Source organism: Cherax quadricarinatus, chromosome 9 (assembly GCF_038502225.1).
Source record: "Cherax quadricarinatus isolate ZL_2023a chromosome 9, ASM3850222v1, whole genome shotgun sequence".
Lineage (NCBI taxonomy): Eukaryota > Metazoa > Arthropoda > Malacostraca > Decapoda > Parastacidae > Cherax > Cherax quadricarinatus.
The window spans coordinates 14,778,061-14,802,539 of NC_091300.1; the positions used below are offsets into that span (position 1 = coordinate 14,778,061).

A 24,479-nucleotide genomic window follows, 5' to 3' on the forward strand; every position below is an offset into this window, starting at 1 on the left:
GTCTCAGAGAATGTATCGAAGTCCCAAGAAAGGACCTCACGTATGATGGTGAGCGGTGTTAAGGTAACGGAGACAGAGCAGTCGCTCATATCCTTCTCGGTCAGCGGTAAGTCCAGGGGAAACAATGCCGATTATTAGGACAGAGGGACTGGACAGTATCTCAGTTATAGGGGATGATAATCCGTTTTTTTCGTGAGAAGAATCATAATGATTAACTTAATTTAATTGGTACAGATTTAGTTTGCAGTACATGAGAGGAAAATGACGGAACTTAGCTAGGACTACAGCTGAGATCACAGCTGAGATCACAGTTGGGACCACAGCTGGGACCACAGCTGGGACCACAGCTGGGACCACAGATGAAACCACAGCTGAGACCACAGCTGGGACCACAAATGAAAATTAAGATACACAATACAACTGCACAATGCAGCAACACAGTACAGCTGCACAATATAACTGCACGATACGGTAACACCGTACAGCTGTACAACACAGCTGAACATCACAACACCGTACAGCTGTACAATACAATTGCACAATACGGCAACATCGTACAGCTGTACAACACAGCTGCACAACACAACACCGTACAGCTGTACAATACAACTGCACAATATGGCAACATCGTACAGCTGCACAACACAGCTGCACAACACCACACCTGTACAATACAGCTGTACAATACAGATGTGCAATACTGCTGCACAACACAGCTACACAAAAAGCAACACAACACTGCACAACACAGCAACACGACACAGCAACACAACACAGCAACACAACACAGAAACACAATACAGCAATACAATACAGCAACACAACACAGCTGCACAACACAGCACAGCTGCACATCACAGTTGCACAACACAGCAACACAACACAACACAGCTGCGCAACACAGCAACACGACACAGCAACACAACACAGCAACACAACACAGCAACACAATACAGCAACACAACACAGCAACACAACACAGCTGCGCAACACAGCAACACATCACAGGTGCACAACACAGCAATACAACGCAGCAACACAACACAGCAACACAACACAGCAACACAATACAACAACACAACACAGCAACACAACACAGCTGCACAACACAGCAACACAATACAGCTGCACATCACAGCTGCACAACACAGCAACACAACACAGCAACACAACACAGCAACACAACACAGCAACACAACACAGCTGCACAATACAGCAACATAACACAGCAACGCAACACAGCAATACAACACAGCTGCACAACACAGCTGCACAACAGCAAGACAATGCAGCAACGCAACACAGCAACACAACACAGTTGCATATCACAGCTGCACAACACAGCAACACAACACAGTAGCACAACACAGTTGCATATCACAGCAACACATCACAGCTGCACAACACAGCAACGCAACACAGCTGCACAACACAGCAACACAACTCAGCAACGCAACACAGTAACACAACACAGTAGCACAACACAGCTGCGCAACACAGCAACACAGCACAGCAACACAACACAGTAGCACAACACAGCTGCGCAACACAGCAACACAACACAGCAACACAACACAGTAGCACAATACAGCTGCGCAACACAGCAACACATCACAGCTGCACAACACATCAACACAACACAGCAACACAACACAGCAACACAACGATCAGCAACCTTTATCACTGCCACAACCTTTAACACAATACGTCATCACAAATTTCAATCCCATTCTTCCGGTCACTGATAAACGACTCAGATTGTACTCTGAGGAACAAACATTTGTACGTAATATTCCCCGCCGCCCGCCGCGCACCCTGCCACCCGCCGCGCACCCCGCTGACTCCGCGCTGCCATATTGCGGCTTCGATGAGGTGAGGCCCCTGGGGCTTCACGCTCACTAAACTGTTTGATGGCCCCTTTGTTGTTGGTTTATTTTCCCCTTCAAAAGGGGGGATGGGGAGAGGGAGGGTTTAGGAATTATAAATGATAATAAAAGGTCGTTATAAATAATAAATGGTCTTGAAAAATGGTCGTAATTTTTGTGTCTTTCTCCAGGGAGATTTGGTCTGTGACCGGGGTCCTTAGGGGCGTTGGCCCCTCCTCCTCTTATGGGAGATTTCTTTAGGTCTTTCCTTTCAGGTTTTCCTTTCAGGTCCTTCAGGTCATTCAGATCTTCCTACAGGTCTTCCTAAAAGCCTTCCTTCAGGTCTTCCTCAGGTCTTCCTACAGGTCTTCCTACAAGTCTTCCTTCAGGTCTTCCTACAAGTCTTCCTTCAGGTCTTCCTACAGGTTTTCCTTCAGGTCTTCCTACGGGTTTTCCTTCAGGTCTTCCTACAGGTTTTCCTTCAGGTCTTCCTACATTTTTTCCTACAGGTCTTCCAACAGGTTTTCCTTCAGGTCTTCCTACAGGTCTTCCTACAGGTATTCCTATAGATCTTTCTACAGGTCTTCCTACAGTTCTTCCTTCAGGTCTTCTTTCAGGTCTTCCTACAGGTTTTCCTTCAGGTCTTCCTACAGGTCTTCCTACAGGTCCTCTTACAGGTCTTCCTACAGGTCTTCCTACAGGTCTTCCTACAGGTCTTCCTACAGGTCTTCCTACAGGTCTTCCTACAGGTTTTCCTTCAGGTCTCCTTCGTCACAGACCATAATTAACTGGTCACACTTTTCTTGTGCCTCATCACTGACTGGTGTTGAGTCACGTCTACTCCATCAGCGCTGACGTACTGTAGGGACGCTGACGTAAACAAAGACTCCCCAGGTGACGTCAAGACAAATTAATGGCGTCAACGTCACGTCAGTGACGTACAGAAAACAAATGAAGACAGCAGTAAACCTTGCACTAAACTCCTTTTTGTGTGTGTGCGTGCGTGCGTGCGTGCGTGCGTGTGTGTGTGTGTGTGTGTGTGTGTGTGTGTGCGTGTGTGTGTGTGTGTGTGTGTGTGTGTGCGTGTGTGTGTGTGTGTGTGTATGTAAACACGGTCAGAAAGGACAGTTGAAAAGCTTAATAAGCATGGACAGAAGCAGGTAGACAGATAGACATTCGGATAGACAGTCGATAGATGCGACAGAGAAGAAAACAATATTAACAAATACAAGTCATGTGAACAAGCAGACAAGTAGACACAAATAGACGCAGGTGTACACACACAGTTGTACACACACAAGTGTACAGACACACAGTCGTACACACACCGGTGTACACACAGTTGTAGGTGTACAGACAGGTGCATACTCAGACACAAGCGTACAGGCACAGAAGTACAGATAGCACAGGTGTACAGACAGTTCAATTGAGAGAGAGAGAGAGAGAGAGAGAGAGAGAGAGAGAGAGAGAGAGAGAGAGAGAGAGAGAGACAGACAGACAGACAGAGACAGAGAGAGACAGAGAGAGAGACTCACCTCAGACACAGGTGACGTATTCGTCTCTGCGTCATCCACTGTACTACGACGCATAAGTTTGAAGGGAACCTTGACGCTCACCTCGCCACCTATGGCGCTGGTGAAGAGCTTTACCTGAAAGGGAAGGTGACACCTGTTCAGTGGGAACTCGTCACCTGGTCAGGAGGTGAATCCCACCTGGTCAGTGGTGGGGGTCTCCCTAGCCAGGAGGGGGTCCCACCTAGCCAGGAGGGGTTGCACCTAGTCAGGATAGAAGAGAGCACCTAATCAGGGGAAAGACTCTTAGTTAAGAGCGTAGAGCCACCTAGCTGGGAGCACAGGGTCAACTAGCTAGGGGGGGTACATGGTCACCTAGCTAGGGGCAGAGGGTCACCTAGCTACAGGTACAGTGTCACCTAGCTAGAGGGTTCAGGGTCATCTAGTTAAAGGCACAGGGTCACCTAGCTAGCGTCACATAGTCACCTAGCTAATGGCATAGGGTCATCTAGCAAGGGTCACAGGGTCACCTAGCTAGGGGCACAGCGTCACCTAGCAAGAGGCACAGGGTCACAGAGCTAGGAAAACAACACGTAGTCATTGGATGGGAACCTAATTATATAAAGTAACACCTTCACCTACTTTCATTTTTGTTGATAATTTGACCTGTCTGATTATTACATGAATTATTAATATTATTATTATAATTATTATTATTGGTAATAATATTATCATTATTACTATTTTTGTAATATAGTTATTATTATTATTATTATAATTATTATTATTATTATTATTGTTATTATTATTATTATTATTATTATTATTATTATTATTATTATTATTATTATTATTATTATTATTATTATTATTATTATTATTATGATGATGATGATGATGATGATGATGATGAAAGCTAACCCCCTCTCTCTCTTACCTTAACGTAATAACTGACGTAGATAGCGAAGACATTCCTCTCCTGGGCGTCGAGGCGCGAGACGGTGGAGGCGAGGGCGCTCTCCCTGTCGTAGAACTCCTCAAGGGCGATCCAGTTCTTGATAACGCCCCTGGCAGGGTGCAGGCTGAACTGGCGGGCCAGGGCCGCCCCTGACGTGATGGGACAGCCCTCCGTCGAGTCCTGTGACGCCACAATGTTCTTAAACTTACCGTTGCTGAACATTGCCACATCCACGTATTGAACAACCAGGATCTGTTGGTAGGTGAATTATATATATATATATATATATATATATATATATATATATATATATATATATATATATATATATATATATATAGTTCCTTGATAATGTGAGTAGTCACGAATGCGCTTGGAATTTCTCTATTCTTTCAGAGTGGTTGTTTTGCATATTCTGAAATCACCTGTTTACTGTGATCTTATTGCATATATATTTTATATATATTATATTATATTATATATATATATATATATATATATATATATATATATATATATATATATATATATATATATATATATATATATATATATATATATATATATATATATATATAATGTGTGTGTAGAGAGAGAGAGAGAGGTGAAGGTTTATAAACTAAAGGAGGAGGCAGTTAGGGTAAGATATAAACAACTACTGGAGGATAGATGGGCTAGTGAGAGTATAGGTAATGGGGTCGAAGAGGTATGGGGTAGGTTTAAGAATGTAGTGTTAGAGTGTTCAGCAGAAGTTTGTGGTTACAGGAAAGTGGGTGCGGGAGCGAAGAGGAGCGATTGGTGGAATGATGATGTAAAGAGAGTAGTAAGGGAGAAAAAGTTAGCATATGAGATGCTTTTACAAAGTAGAAGTGATGCAAGGAGGGAAGAGTATGTGGAAAGAAAAAGAGAGGTTAAGAGAGTGGTGAAGCAATGTAAAAAGAAAGCAAATGAGAGAGTGGGTGAGATGTTATCAACAAATATTACTGAAAATGAGAAAAAGTTTTGGAGTGAGATAAATAAGCAGAAGAAGCCTGGGGATTAGTGGATTTGATGGTTACAACTAGGAGAGGAGCGTTATTAAATGGAGAGTTAGAGATATTGGGAAGATGGAGGGTATATTTTGAGGAATTGTTAAATGTTGATGAAGATAGGGAAGCTGTGATTTCGTGTATAGGGCAAGGAGGAATAACATCTTGTAGGAGTCAGGAAGAGCCAGTTGTGAGTGTGGGAGAAGTTCCTGAGGCAGTGGGTAGAATGAAAGGGGATAAGGCAGCTGGGATTGATGGGATAAAGATAGAAATGTTAAAAGCAGGTGGGGATATAGTTTTGGAGTGGTTGGTGCTATTATTTAATAAATGTATGGAAGAGGGCAAGGTACCTAGGGATTGGCAAAAGCATGCATATTTCCTTTGTATAAAGGCAAAGGGGACAAAAGAGAGTGCAAAAATTATAAGGAAATATGTCTGCTGAGTATACCTGGTAAAGTGTATGGTAGAGTTATTATTGAAAGAGTTAAGAGTAAGATGGAGAGTAGGAGAGTAGATGAAGAGGCTTCAGGAAAAGTAGGGGGTGTGTAGACAAAGTGTTTACAGTGAAACATATAGGAGAACAGTATTTCGATAAGGGTACAATGGTTTTTGTGGCATTTATGGATTTGGAAAAGGCGTATGACAGGGTGGATAGGGGGGCAATGTGGCAGATGTTGCAGGTGTATTGTGTAGGAGGTAGGTTACTGAAAGCAGTGAAGAGTTTTTACGAGGATAGTGAGACTCTAGTTAGAGTATGTAGGAAAGAGGGAGATTATTTCCCAGTAAAAGTAGGCCTTAGACAAGGATGTGTGATGTCACCGTGGTTGTAAGGGTTGTAAAGAGGTGACAAGAGGTGACAAGAGGTAGGAGGTTAAAGGATAAAGAATCTAACACAAAGTGGGAGTTGACACAATTGCTCTTTGCTGATGATACTGTGTTTTGGGGGGATTCTGAAGAGAAGTTGCAGAGGTTGGTTGATGAGTTTGGTAGAGTATGTAAAAGAAAGAAGTTAAAAGTGAATATAGGAAAGAGTAAGGTGATGAGGATAACAGAAAAATTAGGTAACGAAAGACTGGATCTCAGATGTGAAAAACACCCGGCCCGGGTGTTTTCCAGATGGTGACCCGGCGAGATTGGAGGGATATAGTATGGAGGAGGTGAATGTGTTCAGATATTTAGGAGTGGACGTGTTAGCAGATGGGTCTATGAAAAATAAGGTAAATCATAAAAATGATGAGGGAGGAAAAGGTGTGTGTTGCACTTAGGAGTCGGTGGAGACAAAGAACCTTGTCCACGGAAGCAAAGAGGGGAATGTATGAAAGTATAGCTATACCAACGCTCTTATATGGGTGTGAAGCATGGGTAGTGAATGTTGCAACAAGAAGAATGCTGGAGGCAGTGGAGATGTCGTGTCTGAGGACAATGTGTAGTGTGAATATAATGCAGAGAATTCGTAGTTTGGAAATTAGGAGGAGGTGCGGCGGGATTACCAAAACTATTATCCATAGGGCTGAGGAGAGGTTGTTGAGGCGGTTCGGGCATGTAGAGAGGAAGAAACATAAATAGAATGACTTCGAGAGTGTATGTGTAGAGGAGGGAAGGCGGGGTAGGGGGTGGCCTAGGAAAGGTTGGAGGTAGGAGGTAAAGGGGGTTTGGTGGGAGTGGGGCTTGGACTTCCAGCAAGCATGCTTGAGCATGTTAGATAGGAGGGAATGGAGACTAACGGTTTTTAGGACTTGACGTGCAGTTGGAGTGTGAGCAAATTAACATTTATGAAGGGATTCAAGGAAACCGGCAGGCCGGACTTGAGTCCTGGAAATGGGAAGTACAGTGCATGTGCTCTGAAGGAGGAGTGTTAATGTTGCAGTTTTATAACTGTAGTGTAAGTGCGCTTTGGCAAGACAGTGATGGAGTGAATGATGGTGAAAGTTTTTCTGTTTCGGGCCACCCTGCCTTGGTGGCCACCCTGCCTTGGTGGCCACCCTGCCTTAGTGGCCACCCTGCCTTGGTGGCCACCCTGCCTTGGTGGCCACCCTGCCTTGGTGGCCACCCTGCCTTGGTGGCCACCCTGCCTTGGTGGCCACCCTGCCTTGGTGGCCACCCTGCCTTGGTGGCCACCCTGCCTTGGTGGCCACCCTGCCTGCCTTGGTGGCCACCCTGCCTTGGTGGCCACCCTGCCTTGGTGGCCACCCTGCCTTGGTGGAAGACGGCCTGTGTTAATAATATAATAAAATTTACACACACACACACACACACACACACACACACACACACACACACACACACACACACACACACACACACACACACACACACACACACACACACACACACACACACACACACACACACACACACACATATATATATATATATATATATATATATATATATATATATATATCCTGAAGGAGATTTAGGATCCGCGTTCAATGCGTTTAAGGACCTCTTACCTTTGTTATGTTGTCCCTTGATTGATGCTGACGCAGCTCGCTCTCTCTCTCTCTCTCTCTCTCTCTCCCCTCCCAAGGGGAGGTGGATGACTGACAGGTGTCAACGACTGCACTCTCTTGATGCTTTCCTTCACCATCTTTCTTTCACCCCTTTTACCATTTTCTTCCTCTTCTCCCTACCCTTCTTATCCTCTTCCTTCTCTCCCTTACCCTTCTCATCTTCATTTTCACCTTCTCTGTCTCTTTCTATCTTCCACCCACATATTTCTTCCCTTTCACTACATTTCGCCCCTTCTCCTTTATTATTATTTTTATTGTTACTGTTATTATTATTATTATTATTATTATTATTATTATTATTATTATTATTATTATTATTATTATTATTATTATTATTATTATTATTCACCCAGAGAATAATAGGTTGATCTACATACGATTTCTTAAATATTATTCTGGAGCTCCGTTTCGCTCGCCAGAAGCTCAGAAGGGTCGAAATGTGTCCCATTTCTATTTTCTTCACTATTTTCATCCTCATTTCCCATTTCTCTCCCTTCGTCACCATCCTTCCCATTAATTCTCATCTACAGTCCCCATTTTCCTCTCATTTCTACCGTCTTTTACGTTAATTGTCGTCCCTGTATTTCATTTTCATCCCATTTTTCCCATTCTTTCCTTACATCTCCCATTTTCCCCATTCTTTCCTTATATCTCCCATTTTTCCCACTCCTTCCATCTCCATTTTTTCCCCTCTCCTCCCTACTTGCCTTAATCCTCCTGACGTTCCTGGAGGAGTGGTTGCTGACGGAGACGCTGACGGTGACCTCCTCTCCCCTCTCGTAGACAGCCTTGTCCAGGGTGGCCTCCAGTTCCACCTGCCCCTCCGCCAGCAGCAGCTGCTTGGAGGCAGCTGCGTAGGGCAGGGCACGCTCCTCCCCAGTGCACAGCTGGTACAACTTCACTCCCATCCTGATGGAAGATCTTTTGTGTGGCTTGTCTTCTGCAGTCTCTCCTGCAGGAGAGATAGATAGAGGGGAGATGGTTGGCTTTGTTGACAGTGGAGGAGAGGTTGATCTGAGAGTTGTATATAGGTATTTTAGATTGCCAGAGAGCTTGGATTGGGTGTTAGATTAGGTTGGTTTGGTTGGCGTTAGGTTAGATTAGGTTAGGCTCTGACAGCCTAGAGTAGGTTATGTTAGGTTAGATTAGGTTGTGATAGCCTTGGGTAGGTTAGGTTTGGTTAGGTTAGGTTGTGACAACCTAGAGTAGATTAGGTTATGACAACCTAGAGTAGGTTAGGTTAGGTTGTGACAGCTTAGGGTAGGTTAAGTTAGGTTAGGTTAGGTTAAATTAGGTTGTGACAGCTTAGAGTAGGTTAAGTTAGGTTAGGTTAGGCTGGAACAGTACACAACCATCCTTCAATACCGTTTTAGAAACACTACACAATTAACCCACAATACCAAGGCTGGAACAATACACAATTAACCCACAATATCATGGCTGCAACAATACACAACTCACAATACCATGGCTGGAACAATATACAACTGATCAACAATACCATGGCTGGAACAATACACAACTGACCAACAATACCGTGGCTGGAACAATACACTACTAACCCACAATACCATGGCTGAAACACTACAAAACTCACAATACCGTGGCTGGAACAATACACAACTCACAATACCGTGGCTGGAACAATACACAACTAACCCTCACTTATCTGTAATACACTATTAAATTGAAGAAAACTAACAGAAATGATTCAACAGAAGCAACAGAAATTATTGAAGCAGACAACAGAAGTCGTCTTGTTCAGTCATGTCTAAAAATGGGTGTAAGATAAAGTGCTGGAGGAAAAGTAATCTTATTTTAATTGTACCGAGAGATGAAAATAGATAGCGATCCTGTTGGACGGCGCCTCTTGTGCGTCACAGTGTTGCTCTCAGGGGATTGGGTAATACGCTAGTGACGTCACAGCAACAGACACGGTGATTTGCTCCACTGGGAAGCGACGTCACAGCCACAAAGCTGGGGGATTGGTCGAGAGGTAAGACATGTTTTGTCAGGTGTGGGTTGCATGCTGGCGCTGCTTACTCCAGGCTGAGACTGACATGTGTTGTGTTTACCCTCCTGAACGACTCTCTTGAAATTTCTGAAGGTTATTCTTAGATTTCTTGAAGACGAGCGCTCACCACAGAGTTTATTCGAATGAACGGAACCCCTGGTGATATGCTCGGCGACATGCTCACCCCGAGGTCCTACTCCCTGAATAAGGTTTGAGTCCTTTGTGTTCCCCTGTATCCATAACCAGTTTCCGGTCTTTATATTGCCCCCTTCCCAAATTTTCACAGTCATGTTGATAAATTAGACACATGTGCAACACTTAGGTATCTTTACTGAGGAAACGTTTCGCCACACAGTGGCTTCATCAGTCCTATACAAAGAAGAATGGTGAAAATCAGAAGGAGTTTGAGGTAATCAGTCCCTCAGCCTGGAGTCGATTACATGAGTATAACTTATCAACTTGTCGGTTCTCTGAACCATTTATCTACATTTTCACAGCCAGGCATTTGCCGGGGTTGAACTCAAGCAGCCACTTACCTAAATCATCTGCAAACAGGTAAACACCTGACTCTTCTGACACATCATTCACATCTACTGACCACAAGACACATACTCCGGTCACTGCACAGGTTCTAACACATCAAATTTCATTAACTCAGTAACTTAGTAAATTTACACCTAGATGTGTGGGTTATCAGAGATTTAGGCCGTACAGAAGAGGCTTACCCTAATTGTCTCGCTGTAAACAAAATAATCCATACTATTTTTGCCAATAAAATTTGTAAATTTGCACTCACACACTGCTGCTACAGTGCCAACCTTCTTCTAGGTATGACGCATCATCCTTGAAAATTTGAAGCCAATCGGATGAAGCGTTCTCGAGGTAGAAACGAAAACTTGGGAGGGAGAGAAATCAGGCAACCAATAATAATAATAATAAGAAGAAGAAGAAGAAGAAGAAAAAGAAGAAGAAGAAGAAGAGGAAGAAAAAGAAGAAGAAGAGAAAAAGAAGAACCTGAAGATGAAAAAGATGAAGAAAAGATAAAAAAAGACGAAGAAAAAGATGATAATAATAATAATAATAATAATAATAATAATAATAATAATAATAATAATAATAAAGAGAGAGAATTTAAAACAATTGATTCGGAATAAAACTCCAGAAAAATTCTCATATACAATTTATGTCATTTTTTATCAATGTTGCTGAACTTTTGTTAAAAAATTCAAGTCATTTGTGATATTTTTTTTGTACTGCCATTTTATAATGCCATTGTTTGTAATGCCATTTTGTAATTCCATTGTCGGCGCCTTTTTTGTAATGCTATTTTTAGTGCCATTTTTGTCGTGCCTTTTTTTGTAATTCCATTTTAATATCATTTTTATAATGCCATTTTATTGTCTTTTCTTGCAATGTCATTTTTGTTAAGCTATTTTTGTTATGTAATATTTAAAGCCATTTTTTGTAATGCCATTTTTGTAATGCCATTTTTTGTAATGCTGTTTTTGTAATGCCGTTTTTGTAATGCCGTTTTTGTAATGCTGTTTTTGTAATGCCGTTTTTGTAATGCCATTTTTGTAATGCTGTTTTTGTAATGCCATTTTTGTAATGCCATTTTTGTAATGCCATTTTTGTAATGCCATTTTTGTAATGCCATTTTTGTAATGCTGTTTTTGTAATGCTGTTTTTGTAATGCCATTTTTGTAATGCTGTTTTTGTAATGCCATTTTCGTAATGCCATTTTTGTAATGCTGTTTTTGTAATGCCATTTTTGTAATGCTGTTTTTGTAATGCTGTTTTTGTAATGCCATTTTTGTAATGCCATTTTTGTAATGCCATTTTTGTAATGCCATTTTTGTAATGCCATTTTTGTAATGCTGTTTTTGTAATGCTGTTTTTGTAATGCCATTTTTGTAATGCTGTTTTTGTAATGCCATTTTTGTAATGCCATTTTTGTAATGCCATTTTTGCAATGCCATTTTTGTAATGCCATTTTTGTAATGCTGTTTTTGTAATGCTGTTTTTGTAATGCCATTTTTGTAATGCTGTTTTTGTAATGCCATTTTTGTAATGCCATTTTTGTAATGCTGTTTTTGTAATGCCATTTTTGTAATGCTGTTTTTGTAATGCTGTTTTTGTAATGCCATTTTTGTAATGCCATTTTTGTAATGCCATTTTTGTAATGGCATTTTTGTAATGCCATTTTTGTAATGCTGTTTTTGTAATGCTGTTTTTGTAATGCCATTTTTGTAATGCTGTTTTTGTAATGCCATTTTTGTAATGCCATTTTTGTAATGCCATTTTTGTAATGCCATTTTTGTAATTCCATTTTTGTAATGCTGTTTTTGTAATGCTGTTTTTGTAATGCCATTTTTGTAATGCTGTTTTTGTAATGCCATTTTTGTAATGCCATTTTTGTAATGCTGTTTTTGTAATGCCATTTTTGTAATGCTGTTTTTGTAATGCTGTTTTTGTAATGCCATTTTTGTAATGCCATTTTTGTAATGCCATTTTTGTAATGCCATTTTTGTAATGCTGTTTTTGTAATGCTGTTTTTGTAATGCCATTTTTGTAATGCTGTTTTTGTAATGCCATTTTTGTAATGCCATTTTTGTAATGCTGTTTTTGTAATGCCATTTTTGTAATGCCATTTTTGTAATGTTGTTTTTGTAATGCCATTTTTTGTAATGCCATTTTTGTAATGCCATTTTTGTAATGCCATTTTTGTAATGCCATTTTTTGTAATGCCATTTTTTGTAATGCCATTTTTTGTAATGCCATTTTTTGTAATGCCATTTTTGTGACTTTTTTTCTAATTCCTTTTCTTTGTAATGTCGTTTTTGTAAATACCTTTTTTTATATAATTTTCGTGAAGCCATTTTATAATTACCATTTTTTTTGTAATGCCATTTCGAGTCTTGACATTTTCTGATGATGATTTCGATCGAAGTTTTATGCAGAAGAAGGCAGACATGTCACAGCTTGTCGCTGTGTATAGAGCCTCGTCAAATTATGTTTCACTCTACGTAGAGCTTTATTAAGTCATGTTTCACTTTACGTAGAGCTTTATTATGTCATGTTTCACTCTACGTAGAGCATTATTATGTCATATTTCACTCTACGTAGAGCTTTATTATGTCATATTTCACTCTACGTAGAGCTTTATCAAGTCATGTTTCACTTTACGTAGAGCTTTATTATGTCATGTTTCACTCTACGTAGAGCTTTATCAAGTCATGTTTCACTTTACGTAGAGCTTTATTATGTCATGTTTCACTCTACGTAGAGCTTTATCAAGTCATGTTTCACTTTACGTAGAGCTTTATTATGTCATATTTCACTCTACGTAGAGCTTTATTATGTCATGTTTCACTCTACGTAGAGCTTTATCAAATCATGTTTCACTTTACGTAGAGTTTTATTATGTCATGTTTCACTTTACGTAGAGCTTTATCAAGTCATGTTTCACTCTACGTAGAGCTTTATTATGTCATGTTTCACTCTACGTAGAGCTTTATCAAGTCATGTTTCACTCTACGTAGAGCTTTATCAAGTCATGTTTCACTTTACGTAGAGCTTTGTCAAGTCATGTTTCACTCTACGTAGAGCTTTATCAAGTCATGTTTCACTTTACGTAGAACTTTATCAAGTCATGTTTCACTCTACGTAGAGCTTTATCAAGTCATGTTTCACTTTACGTAGAGCTTTATCAAGTCATGTTTCACTCTACGTAGAGCTTTATCAAGTCATGTTTCACTTTACGTAGAGCTTTGTCAAGTCATGTTTCACTCTACGTAGAGCTTTATCAAGTCATGTTTCACTTTATGTAGAGCTTTGTCAAGTCATGTTTCACTCTACGTAGAGCTTTATCAAGTCATGTTTCACTTTACGTAGAACTTTATCAAGTCATGTTTCACTCTACGTAGAGCTTTATCAAGTCATGTTTCACTTTACGTAGAGCTTTGTCAAGTCATGTTTCACTCTACGTAGAGCTTTATCAAGTCATGTTTCACTTTACGTAGAGCTTTATCAAGTCATGTTTCACTCTACGTAGAGCTTTATCAAGTCATGTTTACTCTATGTAGAGCTTTATCAAGTCATGTTTCACTCTACTTAGAGCTTTATCAAGTCATGTTTCTCTCTACGTAGAGCTTTATCAAGTCATGTTTCTCTCTACGTAGAGCTTTATCAAGTCATGTTTCTCTCTACGTAGAGCTTTATCAAGTCATGTTTCACTCTACGTAGAGCTTTATCAAGTTATGTTTCACTCTACATAGAGCTTTATCAAGTCATGTTTCGCTCTACGTAGAGCTTTATCAAGTCATGTTTCACTTTACGTAGAGCTTTATCAAGTCATGTTTCACTTTACGTAGAGCTTTATTATGTCATGTTTCACTCTATGTAGAGCTTTATCAAGTCATGTTTCACTCTACATAGAGCTTTATCAAGTCATGTTTCACTCTACGTAGAGCTTTATCAAGTCATATTTCACTCTACGTAGAGCTTTATCAAGTCATGTTTCACTTTACGTAGAGCTTTGTCAAGTCATGTTTCACTCTACGTAGAGCTTTATTAAGTCATGTTTCACTTTACGTAGAGCTTTATCAAGTCATGTTTCACTCTACGTAGAGCTTTATCAAGTCATGTTTCACTTTACGTAGAGCTTTATCAAGTCATGTTTCACTCTACGTAGAGCTTTATCAAGTCATGTTTCACTCTATGTAGAGCTTTATCAAGTCATGTTTCACTCTACTTAGAGCTTTATCAAGTCATGTTTCTCTCTACGTAGAGCTTTATCAAGTCATGTTTCACTCTACGTAGAGCTTTATCAAGTCATGTTTCACTTTACGTAGAGCTTTATCAAGTCATGTTTATCTCTACGTAGAGCTTTATCAAGTCATGTTTCACTCTACGTAGAGCTTTATCAAGTCATGTTTCTCTCTACGTAGAGCTTTATCAAGTCATGTTTCACTCTACGTAGAACTTTATCAAGTCATGTTTCTCTCTACGTAGAGCTTTATCAAGTCATGTTTCGCTCTACGTAGAGCTTTATCAAGTCATGTTTCACTTTACGTAGAGCTTTATCAAGTCATGTTTCACTTTACGTAGAGCTTTATTATGTCATGTTTCACTCTATGTAGAGCTTTATCAAGTCATGTTTCACTCTACATAGAGCTTTATCAAGTCATGTTTCACTCTACATAGAGCTTTATCAAGTCATATTTCACTCTACGTAGAGCTTTATCAAGTCATGTTTCACTTTACGTAGAGCTTTGTCAAGTCATGTTTCACTCTACGTAGAGCTTTATCAAGTCATGTTTCACTCTACGTAGAGCTTTATCAAGTCATGTTTCACTTTACGTAGAGCTTTATCAAGTCATGTTTCACTCTACGTAGAGCTTTATCAAGTCATGTTTCACTCTATGTAGAGCTTTATCAAGTCATGTTTCACTCTACTTAGAGCTTTATCAAGTCATGTTTCTCTCTACGTAGAGCTTTATCAAGTCATGTTTCACTCTACGTAGAGCTTTATCAAGTCATGTTTCACTTTACGTAGAGCTTTATCAAGTCATGTTTCTCTCTACGTAGAGCTTTATCAAGTCATGTTTCACTCTACGTAGAGCTTTATCAAGTCATGTTTCTCTCTACGTAGAGCTTTATCAAGTCATGTTTCACTCTACGTAGAGCTTTATCAAGTCATGTTTCTCTCTAGAGCTTTATCGTAGAGTAGAGCTTTATCAAGTCATGTTTCACTCTACGTAGAGCTTTATCAAGTCATGTTTCTCTCTACGTCAGAGCTTTATCAAGTCATGTTTCTCTCTACTTTTACGTAGAGTAGAGCTTTATCAAGTAATGTTTCACTCTACGTAGAGCTTTATCAAGTAATGTTTCACTCTACGTAGAGCTTTATCAAGTAATGTTTCACTCTACGTAGAGCTTTATCAAGTAATGTTTCACTCTACGTAGAGCTTTATCAAGTCATGTTTCACTCTACGCAGAAAAGAGTGTATTTATAATAACAGCAAAAGCACTCACACGACAAGGGAACATAAAAACAAAAGCGCTTTGACACAACTTAAAACATCAACAAAAGTCATAATCAGCAGCAACAACAACAACAACAACAACAGAAGTAACAACAACACCAGCAACAACAGAAGCAACAACAATAGCAACAGCAACAGTAGTAACAGTAACAGCAGAAATAACAACAAAAGCGATACCAACAGAAGCAACGACAATAATAACAACAACAACAGCCGCAACAACAATAGCAGCAGCGACAACAACAATAAAATCAGCACCATCAACAATAATAACAACAAAAACAACAACAGAACGCACGAAACATAACAAAGAACAATCACACACAAAGCATTCCTATTGTGTCTTCATTCCACTCTGTTGCCATGGTTACAGACCAGACAGTGAGAGAGAGAGAGAGAGAAATACATCTTATACACGTTCTCTCTCTCTCTCTCTCTCTCTCTCTCTCTCTCTCTCTCTCTCTCTCTCTCTCTCTCTCTCTCTCTCTCTCTCTCTCTCTCTCTCTCTCTCTCTCTCTCTCTCTTTCTCACACAAGACAGGAACATTTACCTCTCTCAGTAACTGGAAAATACCTCGCAAAATTGAAGAGAATACTTTTCAAAACTCATAAATGACTCCCCGAAGAAAAATAGTTTCCCATCTCACTCCAAAATGAGAAACAACTTTACAAACGTATTTTAAATTATTTGTTTTATTTTTTAGTAATTTATTGTCTTACGGTTTTTAAGTAATTATATTTTCTATTATTATTGTTTTAACTATACTAAGATTATTTTAAATATTTTATTGCCTTTTTCCATTATTGTTTTGCGTTTGTGCTGTTGGAGTCTTGTTAAGCATTATTAAAGATTATTTTTTGGCCTCGTTAAATAATTATAGACCAATTAGCCTCCTTGAAATTTTGGGTAAGACCTTTGAACGACTTGTAAATATGCGACTCAGACTCAGGACTCACCTAGAGACACATAACTTGCTTACTGAAAGACAATTCGGCTTCCGACAACAACGATCTACCCAAGACGTTTTGAATATAATCCTGAACTATGTACGTATCAATAAGGCCCAGAACTGTACCTCCGCCCTTGTCGCCAAAGATGTAGAGAAAGCTTTTGACACGGTTTGGCATGAAGGATTAAAATACAAACTTTGCACTTCCTTTGACTTAACTATAAATATGATGAAATTATTATGTCACTTTTTAGATGGCCGAATGATGCGTATACGGTTCAGAGATCATTATTCGGACTATTTCACATTAAAAGCGGGTGTACCCCAAGGCTCTGTCCTGTCTCCCACCCTATATATACTCTACACGAATGATTTACCTGAACCTCTTTACCCAAACACACTTACCCTTTCTTACGCAGACGACATCACTCAACTCACAACACATGAAAACTTTCGTTTCCTTGCACGCAGAACACAAAGAGAGGTCGACAGGATTACCGCCTGGGAATTATTATGGCGCATCAAAACCAACCCAAATAAGTCAAAAATCACTTACTTCCATAGAATGCGTGATGTCCCCACTCCTGTCGAACTCAAAACAAGCACCTCCCGTACCCCCATCCCACGCTCCTTCTCGACAGTTGTCCTTGGTGTTACCCTCGACCACACACTGAACTTAAAATCTCACATTACTGCAAAGACCACACTAGCGGGAACTGCACTCTCAAGGTTATATAAGCTGCGAGGAGCCAGTCCCAAGACTAAACTACATCTTTACAAAGCACTCATTCGTCCTCTACTCTCTTACTTTCCACTCGCTCTGACGTTAATCGCCAAGACAAACGCACTAAAATTTCAACGTATCCAGAATCGTGCATTACGTTGGGTGTTGGGAGTGAGGTGGGACGAATTTGCCACCAGTGAATCTCTCCACCTCACGACAAACACACCAGCTTTGAACGTATACTGGAAGACACATAGTGACAAACAACTTGACAGACTTGAAACATATCATGACTACTGGACTACATACTTAGCAGAGACTCTCAGACGTCCTTACAATGATGTAAATCTTTTTCAATCGTTGAATGATCCGGCACCTCCACCACAATACACATAAATTATCTGACTTTTGCTTAAAAATTCAAATAACTTAAAAGTGCCATTGCCGTATAGCTGTGTCTTTGTGCGTTTTTAGGGCTGAAGTGCTTGCGATGTGCGTTTGCGTCGCCTTTGCAGCAACTTGTCCCTGAACCATATCCAGTCATTGCAAGTTGATGTGCTTCCAGTCAGTTGCAGTCAGCTCCCGCAGAGTCCCTGTTGTCTTTTATGTCGTCTTCGTTATTGTTTATCCAGGCTTAGCAGTTGGGTCTAGTCCTGACTCTTCTCTCTTCAACTCAAGACATTCCTCTCACCGTCTGTTCTTCGCACTGTCCCCACTTGCCCCTCGCCCCTCGTGGGTCCTTACCTGTGAGTCCTATCCTCCATTAAATAATGGATAATTGAATCTGTGGATTCTGAATTTGAATCCGTGGGTATTGGGGTTCTACTGAATACAAGCATCATTTTCATCAATCTCTGGGTAACAACGCCGTGTGGCGTTGTTACCCATTTCTCTCTATCACTTCTCTTCCACTTACCAAATCTCCATTTTCACCCTGATGGGTCTTACCTGCGAGCTTCCTATCCTGTACATGAAATGGTTTGTAATTATAACCAAAATTTTAAAGGAATGGACGGGTTAGCCAGCAGAAGGCGTCTGTCAGATGACCGAAAGCTCCAGTTGTAGGTCATCAAATGACAATGATTCGCGTCAGGAAACACCTGTCCTGTTTCCTGCCGAACCTTCTACGTACCATTACCATATTTTTCCTCTCCCATACCATTTACCGTTTCCTAATTTATTGTCACCGTCATTTTAAGTTTTTGTGTGTTCGTTACTGTGAGATTAACGTTATGAGATTAAAGTCTCGTTGACTTTATTTAAAACTGAAATATTTTATTTAAATAAAATAGTTTGGCATCCAAGAGTTCGGTATGAAGGGATAGCTTTTTTAATGTGAATATTTAACGCATAAAACGAAGATATCCCTTTGAGGTAAACTTAGAAAGACTATTCCTTTTAATTTTTCTTGTTTTTCTTTCCGTTCCTTCCTGAAAGTTGCTGTGAGATCGTCCCTTCCTTCATGAAGGATGTCCCACGAACGTCCCTTCCTTCATGAAGCAAGTCCCACGAACGTCCCTTCCTTCATGAAGCAAGTCCCACGAACGTCCGTTCCTTCATGAAGGATGTTCCAAGAACGTCCCTTCCTTCATGAAGGATGCCCCACGAACGTCCCTTCCTTCATGAAGCAAGTCCCACGAACGTCCGTTCCTTCATGAAGGATGTCCCAAGAACGTCCCTTCTTCATGAAGGATGTCCTGGGAACGTCCTTTCTTCATGAAGGATGTCCCGGGAACGTCCCTTCTTCATATAGGATATCCCACGAACGTCCCTTCCTTCATGAAGGATGTTTCAGGCACGTCCCTTCTTCATGAAGGATGTCCCAGGAAAGTCCCTTCCTTTATGAAGGATGTCCCAGGAACGTCCCTTCTTCATAAAGAAAGTCTCAGGAACGTCCCTTCTTCATGAAGGATGTCCCAGGAACGTCCCTTCTTCATGAAGGATGTCCCAGGAACGTCCCTTCTTCATGAAGGATGTTCTAGGAACGTCCCTTCTTCATGAAGGATGTCCCAGGAACGTTCCTTCTTCATGAAGGATGTTCTAGGAACGTCCCTTCTTCATGAAGGATGTCCCAGGAACGTCAATTCCTTCATGAAGGATGCCCCAGGAACGTCCCTTCTTCATGAAGGATGTCCCAGGAACTTCCTTTCTTCATGAAGGATGTCCCGGGAACGTCCCTTCTTCATGAAGGATGTCCCACGAACGTCATTTCTTCATGAAGGATGTCCCGGGAACGTCCCTTCTTCATATAGGATATCCCACGAACGTCCCTTCCTTCATGAAGGATGTTTCAGGCACGTCCCTTCTTCATGAAGGATGTCCCAGGAAAGTCCCTTCCTTTGTGAAGGATGTCCCAGGAACGTCCCTTCTTGGAAATAAATGGTATAAAATACCGACACAATGGCAATATAAACACAAATGCAGTATAATGTGATCCATTATTGACTACGTTTCGCCCACACAGTGGGCTTTTTCAAGTCACAAACAGAATTACCTGGGGTGGAAGGAACGCGAGTATTTATAGTCCGGCTGAGGTCAGGTGAAGAATGCTGCATCTGATGATGTACCGAGTGGGGTTATAGAGTCTAAAAACTTGGGTAGCTTTGAAAGGAGATTGGATAAGTTTGTGAGCAGACCTTCTACAGTGTTCTTATGTGGGATAGCGATGAAGAAGTTTCTTGGCAAGTGGTTCAGCTATGTTATAGAAGCCACTATTCTGGTTGAAGTTGTCGGATATAGAAATAAGTGATGATTCCAGGATTCTTCGGTATTGAGTGTTGTCTTCTGTGGCGATAAGTCTTGAGTTTCTGTAGTTTATCAAGTGGTTGTGTGAATTACGGTGTTGTACGCAGGCATTCCTTGTGTCGTCAGACCTGCTTGCGTATTGGTGTTCTGAAATACGTGTTTGGAGGTCCCTTGATGTTTCGCCCACGTATAACTTGTTGCAGTCATTACAAGGGATTATGTATACCCCTGCAGAGGATGGAGGCTTGTCCTGCCTACTACTGGTGATGTCATTCCAAGTATCTACCTCCACAACCACGACCATCAAGGACATCACCAGTAGTAGGCAGGACAAGCCTCCATCCTCTGCAGGGGTATACATAATCCCTTGTAATGACTGCAACAAGTTATACGTGGGCGAAACATCAAGGGACCTCCAAACACGTATTTCAGAACACCAATACGCAAGCAGGTCTGACGACACAAGGAATGCCTGCGTACAACACCGTAATTCACACAACCACTTGATAAACTACAGAAACTCAAGACTTATCGCCACAGAAGACAACACTCAATACCGAAGAATCCTGGAATCATCACTTATTTCTATATCCGACAACTTCAACCAGAATAGTGGCTTCTATAACATAGCTGAACCACTTGCCAAGAAACTTCTTCATCGCTATCCCACATAAGAACACTGTAGAAGGTCTGCTCACAAACTTATCCAATCTCCTTTCCAAGCTACCCAAGTTTTTAGACTCTACAACCCCACTCGGTACATCATCAGACGCAGCATTCTTCACCTGACCTCAGCCGGACTATAAATACTCGCGTTCCTTCCACCCCAGGTAATTCTGTTTGTGACTTGAAAAAGCCCACTGTGTGGGCGAAACGTAGTCAATAAAGGATCACATTATACTGCATTTGTGTTTATATTGCCAACGTCCCTTCTTCATGAAGGATGTCCCAGGAACGTCCCTTCTTCATGAAGGATGTCCCAGGAACCCCCCTTCTTCATGAAGGATGTCCCAGGAACGTCCCTTCTTCATGAAGGATGTCCCAGGAACGTCCCTTCTTCATGAAGGATGTTCCAGGAACGTCCCTTCTTCATGAAGGATGTCCCAGGAACGTCCCTTCTTCATGAAGGATGTTCCAGGAACGTCCCTTCTTCATGAAGTATGTCCCAGGAACGTCAATTCCTTCATGAAGGATGCCCCAGGAACGTCCCTTCTTCATGAAGGATGTCTCAGGAACGTTCCTTCTTCATGAAGGATGTCCCAGGAACGTCCCTTCTTCATGAAGGATGTCCCAGGAACGTCCTTTCTTGGAAATATAAACACATATGCAGTATAATGTGATCCTTTATTGACAACGTTTCGCCCACACAGTGGACTTTTTTCTGGAAAGTGGTTGGTACTCAGCTTTCTGAAAAGTAGATGGTACCCAGCTTTCTGGAAAGTAGTTGGTACTCAGCTTTCTGGAAAGTAGTTGGTACTGAGCTTTCTGGAAAGTAGTTGGTACTGAGCTTTCTGGAAAGTAGTTGGTACTGAGCTTTCTGGAAAGTAGTTGGTACTGAGCTTTCTGGAAAGTAGTTGGTACTCAGCTTTCTGGAAAGTAGTTTGTACTCAGCTTTCTGGAAAGTAGTTCGTACTCAGTTTTCTGGAAAGTAGTTGGTACTGAGCTTTCTGGAAAGTAGCTGGTACTCAGCTTTCTGGAAATTAGTTGGTACTGAGCTTTCTGGAAAGTAGTTAGTACTCAGTTTTCTGGAAAGTAGTTGGTACTCAGCTTTCTGGAAAGTAGTTGGTACTCAGCTTTCTGGAAAGTAGTTGCTACTCAGCTTTCTGGAAACTAGTTGGCACTCAGCTTTCTGGAAAGTAGTTGGTACTGAGCTTTCTGGAAAGTAGTTGGTACTCAGCTTTCTGGAAAGTAGTTGGTACTCAGCTTTCTGGAAAGTAGTTGGTACTGAGCTTTCTGGAAAGTAGTTGGTACTCAGCTTTCTGGAAAGTAGTTGGTACTGAGCTTTCTGGAAAGTAGTTGGTATTGAGCTTTCTGGAAAGTAGTTGGTACTGAGCTTTCTGGAAAGTAGTTGGTACTGAGCTTTCTGGAAAGTAGTTGGTACTCAGCTTTCTGGACAGTAGTTGGTACTCAGCTTTCTGGAAAGTAGTTGGTACTCAGCTTTCTGGACAGTAGTTGGTACTCAGCTTTCTGGAAAGTAGTTGGTACTCAGCTTTCTGGAAAGTAGTTGGTACTGAGCTTTCTGGAAAGTAGATGGTACCCAGCTTTCTGGAAAGTAGTTGGTACTCAGCTTTCTGGAAAGTAGTTGGTACTCAGCTTTCTGGAAAGTAGTTGGTACTCAGCTTTCTGGAAAGTAGTTGGTACTCAGCTTTCTGGAAAGTAGTTGGTACTGAGCTTTCTGGAAAGTAGTTGGTACTCAGCTTTCTGGAAAGTAGTTTGTACTCAGCTTTCTGGAAAGTAGTTCGTACTCAGTTTTCTGGAAAGTAGTTGGTACTGAGCTTTCTGGAAAGTAGTTGGTACTCAGCTTTCTGGAAATTAGTTGGTACTGAGCTTTCTGGAAAGTAGTTAGTACTCAGTTTTCTGGAAAGTAGTTGGTACTCAGCTTTCTGGAAAGTAGTTGGTACTCAGCTTTCTGGAAAGTAGTTGCTACTCAGCTTTCTGGAAACTAGTTGGCACTCAGCTTTCTGGAAAGTAGTTGGTACTGAGCTTTCTGGAAAGTAGTTGGTACTCAGCTTTCTGGAAAGTAGTTGGTACTCAGCTTTCTGGAAAGTAGTTGGTACTGAGCTTTCTGGAAAGTAGTTGGTACTCAGCTTTCTGGAAAGTAGTTGGTACTGAGCTTTCTGGAAAGTAGTTGGTATTGAGCTTTCTGGAAAGTAGTTGGTACTGAGCTTTCTGGAAAGTAGTTGGTACTGAGCTTTCTGGAAAGTAGTTGGTACTCAGCTTTCTGGACAGTAGTTGGTACTCAGCTTTCTGGAAAGTAGTTGGTACTCAGCTTTCTGGACAGTAGTTGGTACTCAGCTTTCTGGAAAGTAGTTGGTACTCAGCTTTCTGGAAAGTAGTTGGTACTGAGCTTTCTGGAAAGTAGTTGGTACTCAGCTTTCTGGAAAGTAGTTGGTACTCAGCTTTCTGGAAAGTAGTTGGTACTCAGCTTTCTGGAAAGTAGTTGGTACTCAGCTTTCTGGAAAGTAGTTGGTACTGAGCTTTCTGGAAAGTAGTTGGTACTAAGCTTTCTGGAAAGTAGTTGGTACTCAGCTTTCTGGAAAGTAGTTGGTACTCAGCTTTCTGGAAAGTAGTTGGTACTCAGCTTTCTGGAAAGTAGTTGGTACTCAGCTTTCTGGAAAGTAGTTGGTACTCAGCTTTCTGGACAGTAGTTGGTACTCAGCTTTCTGGAAAGTAGTTGGTACTCAGCTTTCTGGAAAGTAGTTGGTACTCAGCTTTCTGGAAAGTAGTTGGTACTCAGCTTTCTGGAAAGTAGTTGGTACTCAGCTTTCTGGAAAGTAGTTGGTACTCAGCTTTCTGGAAAGTAGTTGATATTCAGCTTTCTGGAAAGTAGTTGGTACTCAGCTTTCTGGAAAGTAGTTGGTACTCAGCTTTCTGGAAAGTAGTTGGTACTCAGCTTTCTGGAAAGTAGTTGGTACTCAGCTTTCTGGAAAGTAGTTGGTACTCAGCTTTCTGGAAAGTAGTTGGTACTCAGCTTTCTGGAAAGTAGTTGGTACTCAGCTTTCTGGAAAGTAGTTGGTACTCAGCTTTCTGAAAAGTAGTTGGTACTCAGCTTTCTGGAAAGTAGTTGGTACTCAGCTTTCTGGAAAGTAGTTGGTACTCAGCTTTCTGGAAAGTAGTTGGTATTCAGCTTTCTGGAAAGTAGTTGGTACTCAGCTTTCTGGAAAGTAATTGGTACTCAGCTTTCTGGAAAGTAGTTGGTACTCAGCTTTCTGGAAAGTAGCTGGTATTGAGCTTTCTGGAAAGTAGTTGGTACTGAGCTTTCTGAAAAATAGTTGGTACTGAGCTTTCTGGAAAATAGTTGGTACTCAGCTTTCTGGAAAGTAGTTGGTACTCAGCTTTCTGGAAAATAGTTGGTACTCAGCTTTCTGGAAAGTAGTTGGTACTCAGCTTTCTGGAAAACGTACA

At 41.0% G+C, this 24,479-nt stretch overlaps 1 protein-coding gene across 1 annotated transcript in view; it reads right to left on the bottom strand.

Moving 5' to 3' along the window:
• Nucleotides 1-24,479, bottom strand: part of LOC128686206 (uncharacterized) — a 173,306-nt gene that overhangs the window by 30,106 nt on the left and 118,721 nt on the right. The window contains exons 6-8 of the mRNA XM_053773027.2: nt 8,583-8,827; nt 4,314-4,586; nt 3,401-3,514 (exon numbers count right to left, since the gene is read on the bottom strand). Coding sequence (XP_053629002.2) covers nt 3,401-3,514; nt 4,314-4,586; nt 8,583-8,827 — 632 coding nt within the window. The remainder of the gene's footprint in view (nt 1-3,400; nt 3,515-4,313; nt 4,587-8,582; nt 8,828-24,479) is intronic.